General features: G+C 47.2%; 1 protein-coding gene, 1 non-coding gene and 1 pseudogene across 2 annotated transcripts; 1 reads left to right on the top strand and 2 right to left on the bottom strand.

Annotated features, from left to right (window-relative positions):
* LOC105731025 (synaptotagmin-15B-like) overlaps positions 1 to 20,927 on the top strand; it is a 195,247-nt pseudogene that overhangs the window by 72,413 nt on the left and 101,907 nt on the right.
* Positions 222 to 14,693, bottom strand: LOC135273975 (latent-transforming growth factor beta-binding protein 4-like). Its single transcript, XM_064373723.1, has 2 exons — positions 14,572 to 14,693; positions 222 to 1,125 (listed from the first exon to the last, which is right to left on the bottom strand). The coding sequence occupies exons 1-2, from the start codon at positions 14,691 to 14,693 to the stop codon at positions 222 to 224; spliced, it is 1,026 nt and encodes a 341-aa protein (XP_064229793.1).
* LOC135274095 (small nucleolar RNA U13) lies at positions 1,331 to 1,433 on the bottom strand. The gene has a single exon (XR_010341906.1). It is a non-coding gene; the product is annotated as a small nucleolar RNA U13 (small nucleolar RNA).

Here is a 20,927-nt window from a genome sequence, read left to right as displayed (position 1 = left end):
AGGGAGAGGGAATGTGAAGGGGCCCCTGGGCCAGGCCCGGGACCACGGCATTGCTGGGAGGGGCTGGGGGTGGCGGGGGGTGCTGCAGGGCGTCAGGGCTTCCAGGTGACCATAGGTCTCTATTCCAGATCCGGGCGGGCGGCCCCGTGCACATGCGCACAAGCGGGCTACAGGATGAGCAGCAGGGGCCCCGCGTGTGCAGGCATGGGTGGGTGCCGGGCTCAGGCCCGGGGCCGCGCGGGCGCACAGTGGTGCGGCTGGTGTGTGGGTGCGAATCCCGGGCGACAGATGCAGCGGAAGGAGCCATCAGTGTTGAGGCAGCGCGCGTTAACGCACAGCGGGGAGGCCGCCTCGTCACACTCGTGGATGTCAACGCAGGCCATGAGGGTCGTGTCCAAGCGGTAGCCATCGAAGCAGCGGCAGGTGAAGCTTTCCGGGACTCGCATGCAGCGCCCGTTAGTGCAGCCGTCCAGGATCCCGCACTCCTCTGCCTCCAGCTCCTCGTAGGGCTCGGATAGGGCGCCAGCATAGCCTCCACCTTCAGGTAGCTCCTCAGGTTCTGGGAAGGAGCGGCGGGTGTCCCGGGACCGATAGGGCCAGCGTGTGCCCGGGCCAGGTGGGGCAGGAGCCTCAGATTCGCCATAGGGGCCACCATCGTCCTCAAAGTCTGGCATGTTGAAGCGGGGTGCCCCGTAAGAGGCCTCCCGGCGGGCGAAGGGCCCAGGTGGCAGTGGGTAGGGGTTGTAGGGTAGCACAGGTGGTGCGTACAACTCAGGCCCATACGGGAGGCCCTGGTAAGGTGGACCTAAGTCTGGGCCATACTCGTAGGGGAGTCCAAAGCCACCTGGTCGCGCGGGGCCATATGCAGGGGGGCGTAGCACATTGCACAGGGCCTCGAAGTCATCTGAGTCCTGGGCTGGGCACAGGGCGCAGTCCATGCCCCAGACCTCTCCATACAGGCAGCAGCACTCTGTGTAGGTGGCTTGACGATCCAGCCGAGGGTGGCTGCACACGAGGTCAGCCCCCACTTCCTGCCAGCACACTCCCAGATTGTCATCGAGACTCTGGCTCTCGTTGGAGACGTTTGTTTGTTTTGTAGAGCCAGATCTTACTGTGTTGCCTAGGCTGGTCTTGAACTCCTAGCTTCAAGTGATCCTCCCACTTCAGTCTCCCAGTGTTACATTTATAGGCAGGAGCCACCACACTTGGCCTGATTCATTTTTTTGACTATTGAACCAGACTTGCATACCTGGAATAACTCTCACTTGGTTGGTCATGAATGAAAATGAAAATACAACGTATGGAAATATGTGTGGTTTTTTTCTTTTCATATCAGATGGTTTACATGCTAATGTCATAACAGGGTTTGGGGTGGCATATCCCACACATATGCATGAACACCCGGTCAGCACACTTAGGAACTACAAAAGGATCACCAGGTGAAAATTTTTGTACAAATCTAGGACTTTTGCATTCATGAGAGATACTGGGCTGTGGGGTTTTGTTTTGTTTTGTTTTATTTTTGTTTCCTTTTTTGGGGGTGCCATCTTCATCTGATTTTGTCATCAGGATAATAAGAGCCTCATAAAATGTGTTGCAAAGTGTTCTCTATTCTGTTTTCTGGAAGAGTTTGCATAGAATTGGAATGAATTCTTTAAATATTTGATGTAATTCTCCAGTGAAACCATCTGGGCCTGAAGATTTTGTGTTCGGAAGTTCTTAATTACAAATTTTATTTGTTTAGTGGTTATAGGATGATTCAGGTTATCTATTTCATCTTGCCTGAGTTTTGTTAGTTTATGATTTTCAAGGTATTTCAAGGCCCGTTAGGGAAGTGGAAGTTGCACTGAGTGTCTTCTACTAGAGACAAGCTTGGATATTCCGAGAGCGATGTTTACGGTATTTCCTTAATACTCTTTAATGACTGCAGGAGCCTTTTTGAGAACCCCTGTTTTATTCGTGATGTTGTTGGCTTGTGTCTTCTTTGTTTTTATCTTTATCGTAAAATTTATTAGTTTTGTTGATTCTATCCAGATAACCAGGTTTTTATTTCATTGGTTTTTCTCTGTTTTTCGTTTTCAATTTTATTGACTTCTGCTCTTTATTATTTCTGTTCTTCTGCTTGTTTGATTTATTTTGTTCTTTTGGAAATTTCTAAGATTATTGGTTTATCTTTTTGAAATTTCTTTTTTTTCTTTTTCTGTTTATCTTTTTGACGTTTCTTTTTTTCTCTTTTTTTTTTTTTTTTTTTGAGACAGAGTCTCACTCTGTTGCCAGGCTGGAGTGCAATGGCGCAATCTCGGCTCACTGCAAACTCCGCCTCCTGAGTTAAAGAGATTCTCTTGCCTCAGCCTCCCAAATAGCTGAAACTACAGGCACACACCACCACTCCTGGCTAATTTTTGTATTTTTAGTAGAGACAAGGTTTTATCATGTTGACCAGGATGGTCTCAATCTCTTGACCTAGTGATCTGCCCACCTTGGCTTCCCAAAGTGCTGGGATTACAGGCGTGAATCACCATGGCCAGCCTATCTTTTCTCATTTCTAATATGAGCATTTAGTGCTTAAATTTCCTTCTCAGCACTGCTGAGCTACACACCACAAATGTTCATATGTTGTATTTTCATTCCTATTTCCTTTGGGACTTCTTTTTGGCCCATGCATTATTTATAAGTATGTAGTTTTACTTATCAAGTATTTACAGAGTTTCTTCTTTTTCTATTATAGATTTCTAGTTTGATTACATTATGTTCTGAGAACATATTCTTATGATTTGAATTCTTTTAGATTTGCTGTGATTTTTTTTATTGCCCCAAATGTATTTTGTCTTGGTAGATGTTCTGTTGGCTTTAAAAATGTGTGTATTTTGCTCTTGGGGAGTGGAGTTTTGTACAAATGTCAGATTTTGCTGATTGTTCAGATCTTTTGTAAATCCTTGCTCCTTTCCTGCCTAGTTTCACTCTGTCACTTAGGCTAGAGTGTGCAGTGGCACAAACATGGCTCACTGCAGCCTTGACCTCCTAGGTTCAAGCACTTCCCCTGCCTTAGCCTCCCAAGTAGCTGGGACTGTAGGTGTATGCCACCATACCTGGGTAAACTTAAAATTTTTTGGAGAGACGAGGACTTGCTGTATTGCCCAGGCTTGAACTCCTATCCTCAAGCTATCCTTCTGTTGGCATCCCAGAGTGCTGGGATGACAGGCATGAGCCATTGCGCCTGGCCTCTGCCTAGTTTTAACAGTTGCTGAGAGGAAGATGTTGAAGCTGATGTCTTCTTGGTGGGTTAATCCTTTTGTCATTATGCAGTTTTTACAGTCACTTCCTTTTCACGCCATTGGTGAAGGAGGGGTCCCTGCGCTAAAGTGTAGAGATGGCTGAACACGACACCTGATGTGGTTGGATGAGACTGACAGCAGTGTTTTAGTCACATATACCCACAGCTTAGAAGAGGACACTGCATTCCACCCAGGGTCAGATGGGTACTATACTCAGTAGCAGAGTGAGGGCTGGGGCTGGGGGAGGCAGGCAGGTTTGGTAGTAACAAGAGCGCACAATGACCATTGGTTCCCAAGGGGGATGCGATTGGCTTGTTTGAATACATTCATGGGCTAGCAAACAGGTGAAGTGAAACTTGTTAGGCTGAGGTGCAGCTGCTCTGGCTGATAAAAGAACTTGCCTGGTGGGGAGCCTTCCTGCTGGGTGGTGGGGTAGGGGCTGTCTGGCAGAAACAGAAAAACCCACAGCTAGGCTTTTGGGACCCTGTGAGACTCAAAGATATGAAGGCAGCATAGGAAATTTTAGATCTTAAAATTCAGCAAAGACCCTCTCCAGCTCTGGTAAATTATTTTGCTTTGTCACTGCTGCTTCCTTAAAAAATTAATGATTGCATGGGATATCTTTCTCCATTCTTTTACTTTCAGCCTACTTATGTCCTTACATGAGTTTGAAGTTTCTTAGGAACAGTATCTAGTTGGGCCATGTGTTTATTATAGCTGTGCTCTCCATCAGTCTGTCTTTTGGTTTATTGAGACCATTTACATTTAAGGTGTTTTTGTTATGTAATTGCTTAAGTCTGATGTTTCTGTTATTTGCTTTGTTTCTTTTTTCTTTCCTTCCATCTTGATTTATTTCTGTATAATGTTGTTGCGTGTATCTCTTTGTATAGTCTTAAAGTGTTTGCTCTGGATGTTACAATATGGGTATTGTAATATAGTAGTCCACTGGTACGAGTATTTACCACTTCAAAGCTGCCTTCCAATCATGTCTCCTTTTATCAATCACTGGCTTGAATATTAGGTGGTGGTATAGTTTTTCTTTCAGCCATCAAATGTGCTTTTAAGAACTTGGGATTGTCTAGTGTATGTGTCCACATTTCTAGTCTTTCTTTTGTCCCCCCTCCCATATTTCCATATTCATCCCTTCTGCATAAGAACTTTCTGTAGCCATTTATTTATTTTTTTGTTTTAATTTTTTGTATTGTGGAAATGACAGCACATATTAAGCATTTCTAAATTTACTAGTGACAAATTTCTATAGTCTCTTCCTCTGGGAGTGTCTTTATTTCTCTCTTCATTTCTGAAGGGTAGTTTCACAGGATATAGAATTTGTAGCTGACAGTTCTTTGTTTTTTTTTAAGCACTTGAAAATGTTGTGACACTTCCTTCTGGCCTCCGTGATTGCGGAGGAGAAATACACTGGCATTTGAGTTGGTGTGTCCCTACAGGCCTTTTGCCATTTTTGGTCTTTGTTTTTCGTTTTGAAAGTTTAATTGGCATTGCTTTCTTTTGGTATACTTTGAGGTTTGCTCAGCTTCTTGAATCTGTAAGTTTATATCTTTCACCAAATGTGGGAAGCGTCAGGAATTAGTTATTTGCATGCTTTCATGGCTCTGGTCTCCTGTGGGAACTCAGATAACATAAATGCGGGGTCTTTTGTTATCGTCCCACAGATTCGTGCAGCTCTGTTCATTTGTTTTCAGGTTATTTTCTCTCTGTTGTTTAGACTGGGTGAATTATGTTGATCAGGCTTCAGGTTCTCTGATTCTCTCCTCTGTCATCTCTACTTTTACTCAGTAGAGCCCATCCAGAGACCTTTTTTTAAAATTTCTGTTACTGTATTTTATATTTCTAATTGCCATATGATTCTTCTGAAGTTTTTAGTGTTTTGCTTGTTGCCATGAGATTTGTAGTTGCTTGTTGAAACATTTTTATACTGGCCGTTAAAAGCGATGAGTCAGATGGTTCCAGCATCTGACTCATTTCAGTGTTGATGATTTCAGTTGTCCTTTCACATTAAAATTATGATTTTCTCAGTGGTACAGCAGGTGAAATTCTTTTGATTTCTACACATTTTGGTTATTCTTTTAGGAGACCTATGTAACTTTTTTTTATTTTTGCAGGTAGTTCTCCTGGTTAGGTCCTGGTCTATTTTGTGGGCTGTGATTCCAATGACAATTTAATTTCAGAACCTTATAGTGCCATTTTGGTCTGTTTGGCTTATCTGGTATCACTGGGGCTCTCTCACTGGTCCCTGCTGGTGCCCACCTGAGGGAACAGAGGAGCTGCCCCAGGCTGGGCCACCTGCTGCAGCTGGGTGGGTGGGGGATGGTGGTTGTCTTTGTGTGTGAAGCTGGTTTTCTTGTTTTGGGGAAGATCTCTTTTGACCTGGGGGGATTGAACCTGCCTGGGTTGCCTTCTATTGCTAGGTTGGGAGTTGGGAAACACTGGGCCTGGGTCACCCTCCTGTTGGATAGGGTCCAGGGAGACACCTGGCCACTATGCATTCCCCAGTGCTAGAGTCCCTCGGTAGCATTTTTCTGTCCACCTTTCAGAATTCTCCACTGATCATCTCCTGTCTACTGTTTCTAGAATTGAGGTTACACTTCTTAGTCAGGAGGGAATAATGTGTTGTCTTCTCTAGACCAGAAGTCCTTAGTGGTGGTTCTGGGTTGTAACTGTGCTAAAGGAAGAATTGGCATATTGGTGATGTTGAGTCTTTTTTTTTCAAATGAGGGCATATCGTTATTCAGTAGATAATATTACAACACCTACTTCCTTGGGTTGAAGAACATGGTTAAGGCAAGGAAAGTACTTAACGCAGTACCTGGTGTGGAGCGCACTTACGAGTGTTGGCGATGATGCTATTCCTTTTGTCCTTTGGTAGCTTATTAAAGCTTTTCTTCTTTTCTAAAATATCAAACTTCCGGCATATTTCTTGTGAGGTTTATTCTTATGTGATCCTTTCTTTGCTTTTATTACAAATAGGAGCTTCCTATCTATCATGTCATCTACCTGGTTCTTTGGCTCTTATGTGAATATGTTTTAATAGCCTTCTCAACGTTGCTCTCCCAAATAAGTTTTAACTTGTCTATTTCTTTTATATCTTTTCTTTCCTTTTTTTGAGACAGGATCTCACTCTGTCACCCAGATTGAAGTTCAGTGATGCAATTATGGCTCACTGTAATCTCTGCCTCCTGGGCCCCCAAAGTGCTGGGTTTATAGACATGAGCCACTGCAGCCTTACTCATCAATTTCTTTTAAGAGTGGGACCTATAAGTGAGCCCAGAGCTCCAAAAACAAAAGAAGGAATGAGTGAATGAGCTCTTCCCATGGGTTTGGTGTGGTTTGGGGCTCTACTCTTAATCTAAATGCTGTGTTTTATATAATCTAAGATTTTCCCTAGGTGTGTTACATGATTATGTTGTGTTGAACTTACATTAAGACTCTTTTTCACATGTGCTGGTATCAGCATGGGGCTTTTCTATTAACTCTTTGAACTATTCGTCTGGGGGGACGCAGACCTTTGTGTCTCCCATAAAGTGTCCATTGGCTGGGGCTGGTGGCTCACGCCTGTAATCCCAGCACTTTGGGAGACCGAGGCGGGCAGTACATGAGATCAGGAGTTCAAGCCCAGCCTGGCCAATATGGTAAAATCTTGTCTCTACTAAAAGTACAAAAAGTATCCAGGCCCAGTGATGGGCTCCTGTAATCCCAGCTACTGAAGCAGGAGAATTGCTTGAACCCAGGAGGTAGAGGTTGCAGTGAGTTGAGATCGCACCACTGGACTCCAGTCTGAGTGACAGAGCAGTACTCCATCTAAGGGGGGAAAAAATAGAAATGCCCATTATCTATACTGGAAAAACTGAGACTGGGGTTTTGATGTGAAGTGTGGAAATGTGGCTTGGGTCCATTTAGTTTACCTAAACAGATGATGAATTACAAAGCATTCCTGAGTGCAAAGTTCTGCCTGTGTGTGTAGTGATGGGAACAGTGCGAATGAGGCTTGGAACATGGAGCACACTGTGGGCCTCTGGCAGGTGGTGTCAGCGGCACATGCATGCCTGGCTCACAGAGCAGTCTTTGGGTGTTCTTTTCCCAGAGGAGCTCTACAGTGACTTTGAAGACTTGGAAACAGAGGATGTGCAGAAGGGAAAACAGGCCCCTTTACTCAGGGATGACTTTGCTGTTGGCTGGCTATTCTTGGTCATTGTGTTCTGAGAGAGGCCCACATTGAGAAATGCAAATCTTACTTGTGATTTGTGAAGATTGCAGACTGCATGAATGGATTCCTTCCTAAAGGGTGGAGATGTGGGGACCTGAGAGAAGCTTTCTTGTTTACCTGTTAAGTTTTGGATGATACTTACTACTGCTTATTGCCAGTCATTTGCCAGGTCTGCTGTGATTTTTCATTCACATAAATCTTAGCTCCTTGGACTTACATTCCACCATTGCCATCATTCTTCTCTTCTTTAATTAATTCACTGTCATTTAAATGAACAAAGTCCCTGTTCTCCCTAATATTTCTTTAGAACAGGGTCTGGAGGCATCTGGGTGAAGGACATGTCTGTTATTTTTATTCCAGTTTGTGTTCCCAGCCAGCTTACGGAATGGAAGCTAATTGTAATGCAGATGTAACCATTTCCTGTAGCAGTACCATGTTATTCAGAGACAAATGTCATATTTTGTTTCGTTTAGTTGTTAATGATAACAGATTTTTGCTAAAATTTTTGTTTAAATAGAACTTTTTGTTCAAATATAATTTTTCTGTTTAGTTCAAATAGAACTAAAAATCTAATTAAAGAAAAGAGCTTCATAAACGTACACAAAATTTTTCATTCTGGAAATTTAAGAATGAAGATGTAGAGAAAGAAGTTAAGGAAGACATTGACCCCAGTGAAGAGGAACATGCCAAGAAAAAGCATTTGGATAAGAAGGAGCTGTTCGATGCAGAATATGATGATAGAGAAAGCACATATTTTCACGATCTTAAAGGAGACATGCAGAAACAAGCGCAGGTGAGAAACTTCAGTTCCTCTCAGCCCCTTGGCAAGACTGTCAGAGCATAGGAATCCCTGAGTTCATTTGGATCTCTGCTTCCTATCCTGCTTCTCTGCCTTTTATGTGGACTCTGCGTAGAGATGATGTGAGTGTGTTTATTCATGCAGTGAGCTCATTGTTCTTGCAGTCAGAAGATGACTGGAAAAATATCCATACCTATTTTGTACCAAGAATTAGGAAACAGAAATGACTGAGACATGGTCTCTGCTTTTGAGACTTTCACAGTGTAGTGATCTGAGACAGTGTTCGCTTTAGTGCAAGCCTCGGCTGCCTATTCCGATCGCTGCTCCCTGATTTTAATGGCAGGTGATTGGTGGCCCTTGTGGCTTATGGACACACCAGAGCTTACAGGAGGAGTGCTCTGAAAACTTATCCTGGTCAGAGTTTAGAAGGACATGTGGAGTGTAAGGTCAGATGTGGAGATAAAGGGAGATGGTGTGGCCCTCCTGCCTGGGGGTGCTGAGCAGGCTGTTGGAGGTGGTGATCTCATTCTGAAGGAGGCAGACACAAATGTGTGTACAGTTGATGGTGAGCATCTGAGTTGCGCCTTGTTAGTGGGGCCAGAGTACGTCTGTGAGCTGGAATAGATTAGGTATACAATTTGTGAAATGGGGTTAAAAGGCTCTGCTCAGCCTAGGTCTTCATCTAATCAAAGAACTGTCTCCTGATTAGGTATTAGCTTAGTGGTTGCAAGTTTGTGTTGACCTTTGACAGACATGAATAAGCTAACTCTGAAGTCTTTGCTTCACACCATTTACAATTTAAAATGACATAGAGCCTTGTGGGCCATTGCAAAAGACTGAATTTTTCACTCTGAAATGGGAGTCCTTGGAGGGTTTTGAGTAGAGGAGAGACATTCAGGTAACCAGATCACTCTGCCAAGAGATCATTGGGGTGGCACAAACCAGAGGGCTGGCAGTGGAGATGAGACAGAGAGTCAAACCGGATATACTTTATTTGGAAGCTGGGTCAGTAGGATTTCCTAGGGGACTGAATATGGGGTGTGTGAGAGGAAATGAGGATGATGATGAGAAGTTCCTGGAAGGGTGGGTTGTTGTAAGTTAGACAGGAAACCCTCTACAGATGCAGCTTTGGGAGGATGATGTTTGGGTCATCTGGGTGTCATGCAGAGAAGCGGAGTGTCAAGTCTAAAAAGAGGACTGGCTAGGGACTTAGATGAACAGCTCTCAGCATGTAGATGCCACTTAAAGCTGTGAGGTGGCCAGGGAGTGAGTGCAGAGTGAATGGGAGGAGCAGGACTGGCGTGGGTGAGAGGGGGTGACTGAGGCAGTGAGGCCTGAGCAGTGCCCAGGAGGGAGAAGCAGTGTGAGCATGCAGGCACTCAGGAGGCCAGCTGTACACAGAGGTGACATGTTTTTCAGATCCTGCTGCCATGTAACTCCGGTGAAGGCAGCGTTGACCACTGGAGGAGGGCCGTGGAGGCCTTCAGGAATCTTGGCAAGCTCCACTTTTCATGGATGTAGGAGAATGGAGCAGAGGAACCAGAGGCTGTGACTGCAGAAAACTTTTGTGGGATTTTGCTGCAGAGAGAAGCAGAGAAATGGAGCAGTTGTTGGTGGAAGAAGTGGAATCAAAAGGTTTTGCGATAAGAGAAATAACAGAGAAGAGCCGTTGGAATAAAGTCCAGGAAGAGTGGATGGTGACTAGTGAGCAAGTGATGTGTGGTCCTGAGTGGAGGCATGGACAGATCATCTGTGCCTGAGCTGCCCGTAGAACTTTCCATTATCATGGAGGCACACGTCTCTGCTTCCCAATATTGTAACCTTAGCCACAGGTTGAGAAGGACCACTTCCAGTGTGACTAGTGTGACTGAGGAACTGCATTTTAAATATTATGTAATTGTAATTAATTTTAATTTAAATAGCCACACATAGCTCTTCTATGGGCTAAGTCAGAGCTCTGATAAGGCTGGATATGGGAGGAAACCCTGGTAGAGGGTTGACCCTGGAGGTTCTTTTGGTTTTGGATGAATCAGGAAACAGCCATCAGCTGAGTGAAGGGGAGGGCGGTGTTGGGTGTTTGAAGACAGGGGAAAAGTGTGAAAGAATCGCTTGGAGAGGAAGGAAAGAAGGTGTGGACTGGGGACCTTTCCAGTGTTTGGGCACGCAGGGCTCCACAGAGTTGTCTACATTTGCTGTCCCTTGGAGCAGGAGAGAAGAAAACAATTGGGACATATTCTGAGCAGACCGTAGAGGTAAAATGTATAGTAGTTTTTTGTGTTTTTTTGTTTTGTTTTGTTTTTATTTTTGAGATGGAGTCTTGCTCTACTCCCCAGACTGGAGCGCAATGGCACGATCTCAGCTCACTGTAACCGCTGTCTCCTGGGTTCAAGCGATCCTCTCACCTCGGCCTCCTGAGAAGCTGGGACTACAGGCATGCACCACCACACCCAGCTCATTTTCATATTTTTAGCAGAGATGAGGGTTTCACCATGTTGGCCAGGCTGGTCTCAAACTCTTAACCTCAAGTGATCCGCCCACCTCAGCCTCCCATAGTGCTGGGATTACAGATGTAAGCCACCTTGCCCAGCCAAATGTGCACTATTTTTAATAGGATAAAGCCTACATAATTCTGTCCACAGTTTCTTTATGTAGAAATTGCTCATTTGTTCGTGTTAATCTTATGTTTGCTACAGATAATGGCATATGGGGTTTGTTTGTTTTATGTCATGTATAGCTGAATTTCGCAGAATTTGGATCAAGATGATGAGGCCAGAGTTCAGTATGAGGGTTTTCAACCTGGGATGTATATCTGCGTTGAGAATGAAAATGTTCCCTGTGAATTTGTGCAGAACTTTGACCCCCATTACCCCATTATCCTGGGTGGCTTGGGCAACAGTGAGGGCAATGTTGAATACGTGCAGGTGGGTCCCTTTGCTGCGTATTTGGTGCCTGAGGCTCTGTGGATTTCCCCTCCATCAGTCATCTTATCCTCTAGCCCCCTCAGATGTGTCTGAAGAAACATCTCTGGTATAAGAAAATCCTGAAATCCCGAGATCCAATCAAATTTCCTGTAGGGTGGAGGAGGTTTCAGACCATCCCGCTTTATTATGTCGAAGACCACAATGGAAGACAAAGGCTTCTAAAGTGCTTGCCACAGCACATGCATTGTGGAGCAACCTTTTGGGGTAAAATATGATTACGGTAAATTGCTTGCTGCCGAGATTAAACCTTACAGGCTGCATCATTACAGCTTTGTGCTTTTCCTTTCATAAAATTCCATTCCTAAGATTTTTCTCTTTTCTGGGAGAGGGGAAGTGGTTTGGAGTATATAGGTAAATCTATATCCAAATGTAAATGTCCATATCCAATATGTAAAACTATAATCTGAAATTTGTCGTTTGCTATATTTCTTTTTTTTTTTTTTTTTCCTTTTCCTTTAAGGCCCTATCACTCTACAGAGAACTGGTTTCTTGGCAGTACAGTCTGTCAGTGGCATGATGGTAACTATCTTGGATGATTTCTTTTACAGATTGGTTTGAGAAATATATCCTGAATGTGGGTTATTTGTTAAGTATCACTTGAATCTGGGAAGCAGAAGTTGCAGTGAGCTGAGACTGTGCCACTGCACTCCAGCCTGGGTGACAGAGCGAGATTGTCTCAAAAAAAAAAAAAAAAAAAAAAGCAGGGGGGAAAGAAAGAAGGAAACAACCCAAACCCTCCTGTCTTTCCAAGCAATCAACAAAACAGCAGGTGGATTGCAAATGACCACATAGGTGGCCGTTTCATCGGTATCCTCACTCCTGCACAGATTTCGATGAATCCAACTTTCTGCCCTGAGGAATTCACTTACTAGGAAGTTTGTCAAAGGCAGGAAGCCATGGTTATAAAGTGTGGCACCTGGAAGCCTCATAGTGACAGAACAGATCTATACTTTGACTGTGGTGCTGGTGGTGACGTGAATTTACATATGGGAGAAAACTATGCAGAATTATAAATGCACACCCGAATGAGCACCTGTAAAACTGTAAAAATGTGCCTGAGTGCAGTGGCTCATGCCTGCAATTCCAGCACTTTGGGTGGCCAAGGCAGGTGAATCACCTGAAGTTGGGAGTTCGAGACCAGACTGGTCAACATGGAGAAATCCCATCTCTACTAAAAATACAAAAATTAGTCAGGCATAGTGGCATGCACCTGTAGTGCCAGCTACTCAGGAAGCTGAGAAAGGAGAATTGCTTGAACCTGAGAGGTGGAGGTTGCAGTGAGCCAAGATCACGCCACTGCACTCTAGCCTGGGCAACAGAGCAGGACTCTATCTCAAAAAAAAAAAAAAAAAAAAAAAAAAAAAAAAAAAAAAAAAAAAAAAAATGGGCCAGGCTCGGTGGCTCGACTGTAATCCCAGCATTTTGGGAGGCCAAGGCAGGCGGATCATGAGGGCAGGAGATTGAGAGCATCCTGGCCAACATGGTGAAACCTCGTCTCTACTAAAATACAAAAAATTAGCCAGGTGTGTGGTGCACGCCTGTAGTCCCAGCTACTCAGGAGGCTAAGGCAGGGGAATCACTTGAACCTGGGAGGCTGAGGTTGCAGTGAGCCAAGATTGTGCCACTGCACGTCAGCCTGGCAACAAAATGAGACTGTCTCAAAAAAAAAAAAGAAAAAAAAGTTAAACTGTGAGTCCGCTGCACCCAAGTCCGTTTCCTGGTTTTTATGCTGACTACACGGGTCCTCCAGTAGTTTTTGTTTTAGTTGTTTTGGCAACTTCCTGTAAATCTATAATTATTTCAAAATACAAAGTTACAAGAAAACAAAATTAAACCAAAAGGCAGGAGCACTTGGAGAGAGGTTTATGGAATTCTAAAACAAATAAAAGGGGGTGTGTTTATTTTGATTCTGAAGCAAAGGATAAGCAATAGCTGTTCCCCTGCAGCTGGTAACTTTTTCCCCTGCAATTAGCATGCTCATTATTAACAATGGAAGCTAATTACAGATAACTATCCAGCTGATAACAGCCCAAAAGCAGCTAGTGAATGGTGATAGTTAACCTGTCAGCCTCTCCCTGCCCCTGAGGATTCCCCTGGATGAGGATGGCTTTTTTTTTTTTTTTTTTTTTTTGAGACAGAGTCTCCCTTTGTTGCCCAGGCTGGAGTGCAATGATGCGATCTCTGCTTACTGCAACCTCCACTTCCTGGGTTCAAGCGATTTTTACTCCTTAGCCTCCCAAGTAGCTGGGATTACAGGCATGAGCCACCGTGCCTGGCCACAATGGCTTTTTAATCTCATGAGGCTTTCCCCCATCAGTACCTACCTCCACCAGCTGGGTGGATCCCTTGGGGTTTTTTCTTTTCCTTTCTCTCTGTTTTTTAGAGACAGGGTCTCCCCCTGTTGCTCAGGCTGGAGTGTGGTGCTGCAGTCATGGCTCACTGCAGCCTCCAACTCCTGGGCTCAAACGATATTCCCACCTTAGCCTCCCTTGGTAGCTGGGACCACCATGCCCAGGTAACTTTTGAAAAGTTTTTTGTAGAGATGGCCTCTTGCTTTGTTACCCAGGCTGGTCTCCAACTCCAGGCCTCAAGCAATCCTTTTGCCTCAGCCTCCCAAAGTGCTGTATCATAGGCATGAGCCACCGTGCCTAGCGAGCTTTCAATTTCTTATAACTGCCAAGGAGGACCCCAAATACTTGGAAGGTGACTCCAGAATGCCAAATCCAGGAGGGAAGAGATTACTGTCTGTTTTGTTCCCTGATCCGAGGACAGTATCCAGTTATTTGGGAAACTGAGGCAGGATTGCTTGAGACCAGAACTTGGAGACTACCCTAGGGAAATGGCAAGATCCCATCTAAAAATATATATTCATTTATTATTATTATTATTTGAGATGGAGTCTCATTCTTGTTGTCCAGGCTGGAGTGTAGTGGCATGATCTCGGCTCACTGCAACCTCTACCTCCCTGGTTCAGGGGATTCTCCTGCCTCATCCTCCAGAGTAGCTGAGATTACAGGTGCCTGATACCATGTCCAGTTCATTTTTTTATTTATAGTAGAGATGGGTTTTCACCATATCGGCCAGGCTGGTCTTGAACTACTGACCTCAGGCGATCATCCACCTGCCTCAGCCTCCCAAAGTGTTGAGATTACAGGCATGAGCCACTGCACCTAGCCACTGTCTGATACAGGAATCGTCCCCAAGACCCCCAATGACTGATGGCGAGACGGGAGCCTGGAGGGGGTTGCTGTTCACAGCTGGGTGGAGCTGGTGCACGCCGCCCTTATGTACTCTGTCTGCCTGATGCCCTCGATGACCAGCCCCGGCTGGTCCTTGAGGCGGGGCAGGCCCTCGAAGTTGGTACCCCAGTATTCCAGCACGTAGTAGTCAATCTTGCTGTCCTCGTCCGGCATGCGCCATACCAGGGTCACAGTTATCCGCCAACAGGGTCTCCGCCAGGTTGATCACTGGTGCACTGGGCACTGCCCAATATGGAAGGGAGAGGGGGTCAGGGTTCTGCGCCTGGTGCCGGGGGCAGGGGGCTTGCTACAGCCCCACCCAACCACATGATGGACAATTTTGAGGGCGTGGCCACAATGGGGTTCCACGCTTGGGAGTGGAGCCTTTTTTTTATTTTTGGAACAGTCTTGCTGTTGCCACTGGAGTGTAGTGTCGCTATCTTGGCTCACTGCAACCTCCGCCTCCTGGGCTCAAGTGATTTTCCTGCTTCAGTCTCCCGAGTAGTTCGGATTACAGGCGTGCACCACCATGCCCGGCTAATTTTGTATTTTTAGCAGAGATGGGGATTCACCATGTTGGGCAGTGTGGTCTCAAACTCCTGACCTTAGGTGATCCACCTCCTCGGCGTCCAAAAGTGCTGGGATTATAGGTGTGAGCCACTGTGCCTGGCCTTGGAGACTCTTTAAGATTCCACCAAGTAGTGGGGGATGGCTGAGCTTTCTCAGGATTCCATCATTTAGAGGCAGAATTCCAAATTCGCTACCATTAGGGATGTGGCTTTCTTTGGGGCTGCATCATAGTGTGGGTTTTCTGCCCATTTTCCCCCGGAGGAGTGGCCTTCTCAGGGCTCCACCCCTGGGGATAGGGTTTTTCCAGAAGCTACTATGTGGTGGGTGGGTCCTTCTCATGGCTTTATCCAGGGGCAAGGTTTCGTGAGGACTCCACTACCCCAGGGCATGGTATTCTCAGGGCTTCACCCCTGGGGCCGGGGGTGGGGGGGTACTTCTTATAGCTCCACCCAGAGGCGGGGCTTGATGAGGACTCCACTCCTGTAGGGCTTGGCATTCTCAGGCCTCCACCTACTCCAGGTGGAATTCAGACACCTGGCCGTCCACCTTACTCCATTTCCTGTTTCAGGGTCTCCTAACCTTCCAGGCCATTCCACCAAAGTCCTGGCCCTCCAATGCATGCCCCTCTCACCAGGGAGTCCCTGTTGCATCTGTCACTCATGCACGAAGTCCACCATAAGGTGACTCATGTTATCACTGACCTTTGCTTTCAATGACACCCGGAAGGCAGGGGCCATGGTCACTCTGCGGGGAAGGAGGTAGCAGGCAGCTTGTTGTGGACCAGGCCGGGTCATCTATGGTATGGGAAGTCCCCTCCCCTGGGCACCTATCCAGGGCTCTAGACTGAGACACCCTCACCAGGTGGCCCCTGTCTTCATACCAGGGGCAGGGTAGTGGGGTGGGGGCCAGATCCCAGCTTCTTACCCATGTTTGATTTGCTTGGCAGCCTAGAGAGAGGGACAGAACAACATTCAAAGATTTCTTTTTTTTTTTTTTTGAGACAGATTCTTGCTCTTTTGCCCAGGCTGGAGTGCACTGGTGTGATCTCGCTTCACTGCAATCTCCGCCTCCCTCATTCAAGTGATTCTCCTGCCTCGGCTTCCCAAGTAGCTCTGATTACAGGCACCCGCCAACACACCTGGACAATTTTTGGTATTTTTAGAGAGACGGGGTTTCACCACGTTGGCCAGGCTGGTCTTGAACTCTTGACCTCAGGTGATCCACCCACTTTGGCCTCCCAAAGTGCTAGAATTACAGGCATGAGACACCGCACCCAACCTTTTTATATTATTATTATCATTTTGAGACAGAGTCTTCCTCTCATCACCCAGACTGCAGTGCAATGGCATGATCTTGACTCACTGCAGCCTCCACCGACCGGGTTCAAGCAATTCTCCTGCATCAGCCTCCTGAGTAGCTGGGATTATAGGTACCTGCCACCTGGCTCAGCCAACTTTTTGTATTTTTAGAGAGAAAGGGATTCATCATGTTGGCCAAGCTGGTCTGAAACACCTGACCTGAGGTGATGTACCCACCTCAGCCTCCAAAAGTGCTGGGATTACAGGCATGAGCCACTGCACCTGGCCCAAAGATTTGTTTCTACCAAATCATAAAGCCACTCTACAGACATGAAGACTGAGGCCTGGCGAGGAAGGCATTTGCCAAAGTGTCCCAGCACTGCGGGAAAACACCGTGATTTTTCCCCCTTCTTCACCATGCCCTGGAGACAGAGGATGGCCAAGACAGGCTCCCATCCCCACCCCAACCTCCTGCTCACGACCATTCCATACAGCTGGCAAACTCAGTATATAAAACTATAGGATGCTTAGTTAAATTGGCATTTCAGGCAGGGCGCTGGTGGCTCATGCCTGTAATCTCAGCACTTTGGGAGGCCGAGGCAGGCAGATCACTGGGTCAGAAGTTCAAGACCAACCAGGCACCCACTACCGCACCTGGCTAATTTTTTTTTTTGAAATGGAGTCTCACTGTGCCACCCAGGCTGGAGTGCAATGGTGCAATCTCAGCTCACCACAGCCTCCACCTCCCGCATTCAAGTGATTTTCCTGCCTCAGCCTCCCAAGTAGCTGGGACTACAGGCGCCCACCCCTACATCCAGCTAATTTTTTGTGTGTTTAGTAGGGATGGGGTTTCACCATGTTGGTCAGGCTGGTCTTGAACTCCCAAACTCAGGTGATCCTCCCGCCTCAGCCTCCCAAAGTGCTGGGATTACAGGCATGAGACACCTCACCCAGCTTAATTTTTGTATTTTCAGTAGAGATGGGGTTTAACCATCTTGGCCAAGTTGGTCTTGAACTCCTGACCTCGCGATCCACCCACCTCAGCCTCCCAAAGTGCTGGGATTACAGGTGTGAGCCACCCGCGCCGCTGGGGCACACTGTTCTTTACCCGGCAGCATCAGAGGCACTCATCTGAGGAAAGTCCTCGCTGTCCATGGCCTGCAGAGTCTGGTTGGCGGTCTCTAGAAGCTCCTCAGAGCTCTTCAGGGCCCTCGTGAAGGCAGCCAGCTGGTTCTGTGGACACCAGGCACAGAAGGAGGGGAAAAGTCACTCCACTGTCTCAGGCCAACCGAGGGCTCCCCACCCCCTTCAGGATTCTGGATACCGTGGTCTTCTTGAACTCCAGGTGGGAGATGGAGGTTGGAGCCTCAAGAGCCCCACCAAATTAGGCCAAGTTCTTGGAAGTACAGCAGAATCCCCGAGGAATCCCTTCCTTAAAAACTCACATGAGGCTCACGCCTGTAATCCCAGCACTTTGGGAGGCCGAGGCGGGTGGATCACGAGGTCAAGAGATCGAGACCATCCTGGTCAACATGGTGAAACCCCGTCTCTACTAAAAATACAAAAAATTAGCTGGGCACGGTGGTGCGTGCCTGTAATCCCAGCTACTCAGGAGGCTGAGGCAGGAGAATTGCCTGAACCCAGGAGGCGGAGGTTGTGGTGAGCCGAGATCGCGCCATTGCGCTCCAGCCTGGGTAACAAGAGCGAAACTCCTTCTCAAAAAAAAAAAAAAAAAAAGAAAAAAGAAACCTCACATGAGGTCGTGTACGGTGATTCACACCTGTAATCCCAGTACTTTGGGAGGCCAAGGAGGGAGGATCACCTGAGGTCAGGAGTTCAAGACTAGCCTGGACAACATGGTGAAACCCCATCTCTACTAAAAGTAAAAAAACTTAAGGCTGGCCCCGCCCCACCCCGTCCTACCCTCGGTTCTTCCATGGCTGCAGCCCAGGTCACCCCGGCCCGGCCTGCGGGCCCCACGCACTCTGGATCCCCAAGCTGCCTTTGCCGCTGCCAGTAGCCAATGGCCCTACAAGCCCTCGCCGCCGCCGTGCCCCCGGTTAGCGCTCCATCACCGCACGCACTGCTCAGGCGTGCCCGACGCAGCCGCCTGGGAAATGTAGTTCCACTCTGGGCTCCCCCAGATCCCGCACGTCCAGCGCCTGGTGCTCACCGGGCGGTGTTGGTGGTGACATGTAAGCTGGAGAGAGCCCTGGATCAGAAGACAGGGGGCTCAACCCCCAGCCCTGCCGTGGAACCTCAGAATCATCTCTAGAGCTCCAATGCCTCAGTTTCCCCACTTGTTCACCCACGCAGGTTATTCGTTGCTACTCAAATTGTCTAGCCCACCTTCCTGCGCCTTGCATTTGCTGAAAATCTAAGGCTTTTGCCAAGTGGGTGTCCAGCCTCCAATGCCTTCTTTCCATTTGTCCCTATGTCACAACTGAACTCCTATACACTCCACAAAGCCCAAGACTCCAACAGCTCCTCCAGAAGTCTTCATGCCAGCCCAGGCACGGAAGCTAAGAATGTCCGTGTCTAGCTCTGGAAGGACCTGGGGCTTAATCCATCCAGGGTCCCTCAGCAGAGGGAGCGGGGAAGGGTGGAGCTTCAGAATATTCTGGGAAGGGGAAGGAGTGGGCAGAGGCTGGGAGGGTGTGTGTGTCTGCAGGGGAGGTGAGGTACAGCCACCCCAGGGCCCTCCCTGTGGTCGTGAGGAACCCTGTGGATGATGTAGGCCTTCTCAGTCCGAGTGAGAAAGGAGGTCACTCTGCAGTTTGGTCTGAGACGTTGAGGTCTGTGGGTTTGCTGCCTCCACCCAGAAGGCGCTACAGAATCAAGGGTGGGGGTGCAAGGTTGGGAGGAACTCCAGAGCCCATGAACCTCCTAAACAGGATCCCCAAGCTTCTCCCAGGCCATGTAATAGGACCCAAAGTTACCAACAGAAATCTATTTCTCTGAACCACAAAGGAAGACTTTATTATTATTTTATTATTATTATTATTTTTGAGATGGAGTCTCACTCTGTCTTCCAGGCTAGAATGCAATGGTGTGATCTCGGCTCACTGCAACCTCCGCCTCCTGGGTTCAAGTGATTCTCCTGCCTCAGCCTCCTGAGTAGCTGGTATTTACAGGCATGTGCCAGCATGCCCAGCTAATCTTTATATTTTTAGTGGAGATGGAGTTTCACCATGTTGATCAGGCTGATCTGCAACTCCTGACCTCCTGATTAGCCTGCCGTGGCCTCCCAAAGTGCTGGGATTACAGGCATGAGTCAGTGTGCCAGGCTTTTTTTTTTTTTTCCCAGAGGCAGGGACTCACTCTGTTGCCCAGGCTGGAGTGCAGTGGCACAGTCATGGCTCACTACAGCCTCCAACTCCTGAGCTCAAGTGATCCTCCTGCCTCAGCTCCTGAGTAGCTGGGACCACAGGCATGCACCACCACCCTGGGCTGTTTTTGTTTTTGTTTTTGAGACAGGGTCTCACTCTGTTGCCCAGGCTGGAGTACAGTGGCAGGATCTTGGCTCACTGTAATCTCTGCCTCCCTGGTTCAAGCAATTCTCCTGTCTCAACCCCACTGACTACCTAGGATTACAAGCACCCACCACTAGGCCCAACTAATTTTTGTATTTTTAGTAGAGATGGGTTTCGCCATGTTGGCTAGGCTGGTCTCGAACTCCTGACCTCAGGTGATTCAGCTGCCTTGGCCTCCCAAAGTGCTGGGATTACAGGCATGAGCCACCACGCCCCGCCTGTATCTTTTTTTTTTTTTTAAATAGAGATAGGGTCTCACCATGTTACCAAGGCTGGTCTTAAATTCCTGGGCTCAAGCAATCCTCCTGCCTCAGTCTCCCAAAGTGCTGGGATTACAGGTGTGAGCTATAATGCCCAACAAAAAAAAGACATTTTCAGAGCAAAACAATTGAGGTAGGGACCCTGTCATTTAACTCACCACTCAGGCTTATGCTGCCTGCCCCTCCCCCACAGAGTCACCTGCTCTCTCGTTGTGTCTTGCTGTATCCACATGTGTTTATATAGAGCCTTCCAGAAAGATCGCGAGTGGTGCATTCCCCCCACTCACCCAAATACACTCTTTCTTTCTTTCTTTCCTTCTTTCTTTCCTTTCTTTCTCTTTTTCTTTCTTTTCTTTCTTTCTTTTTCTTTCTTTCCTCTCTCTTTGTCTCTCCCTTCTTTCCTTTCCTGCTTGCTTGGCAGAGTTTTCTCTTGCTGCCCAGGCTGGAGTGCAGTGGCGTGATCTCAGCTCTCTGCGACCTCCACCTCCTGGGTTCAAGCCATTCTCCTTCCTCAGACTCTGGAGTAGCTCCGACTACAGGCACCCACCACCATGCCCATCTAATTTTTGTATTTTTAATAGAGACAGGGTTTCATCATGTTGGCCAAGCTGGTCTTGAACTTCTGACCTCAGGTGATCCACCTGTCTCGGCTTCCCAAAGTGCTGGGATTACAGACGTAACCCATGTCGCCTGGCCCGTATACTGCCTTTTAGATAGAAAATGCATTGGGGAAACTGAGGCACACAG

This window comes from Aotus nancymaae, unplaced genomic scaffold, assembly GCF_030222135.1.
Source record: "Aotus nancymaae isolate 86718 unplaced genomic scaffold, 86718_ANA_hifiasm-v0.15.2.pri h1tg000010l, whole genome shotgun sequence".
NCBI classification, from domain to species: Eukaryota; Metazoa; Chordata; class Mammalia; order Primates; family Aotidae; genus Aotus; species Aotus nancymaae.
Note: the sequence above shows the minus strand (reverse complement) of the source record. Positions and strands in the feature narration are given on the sequence as shown.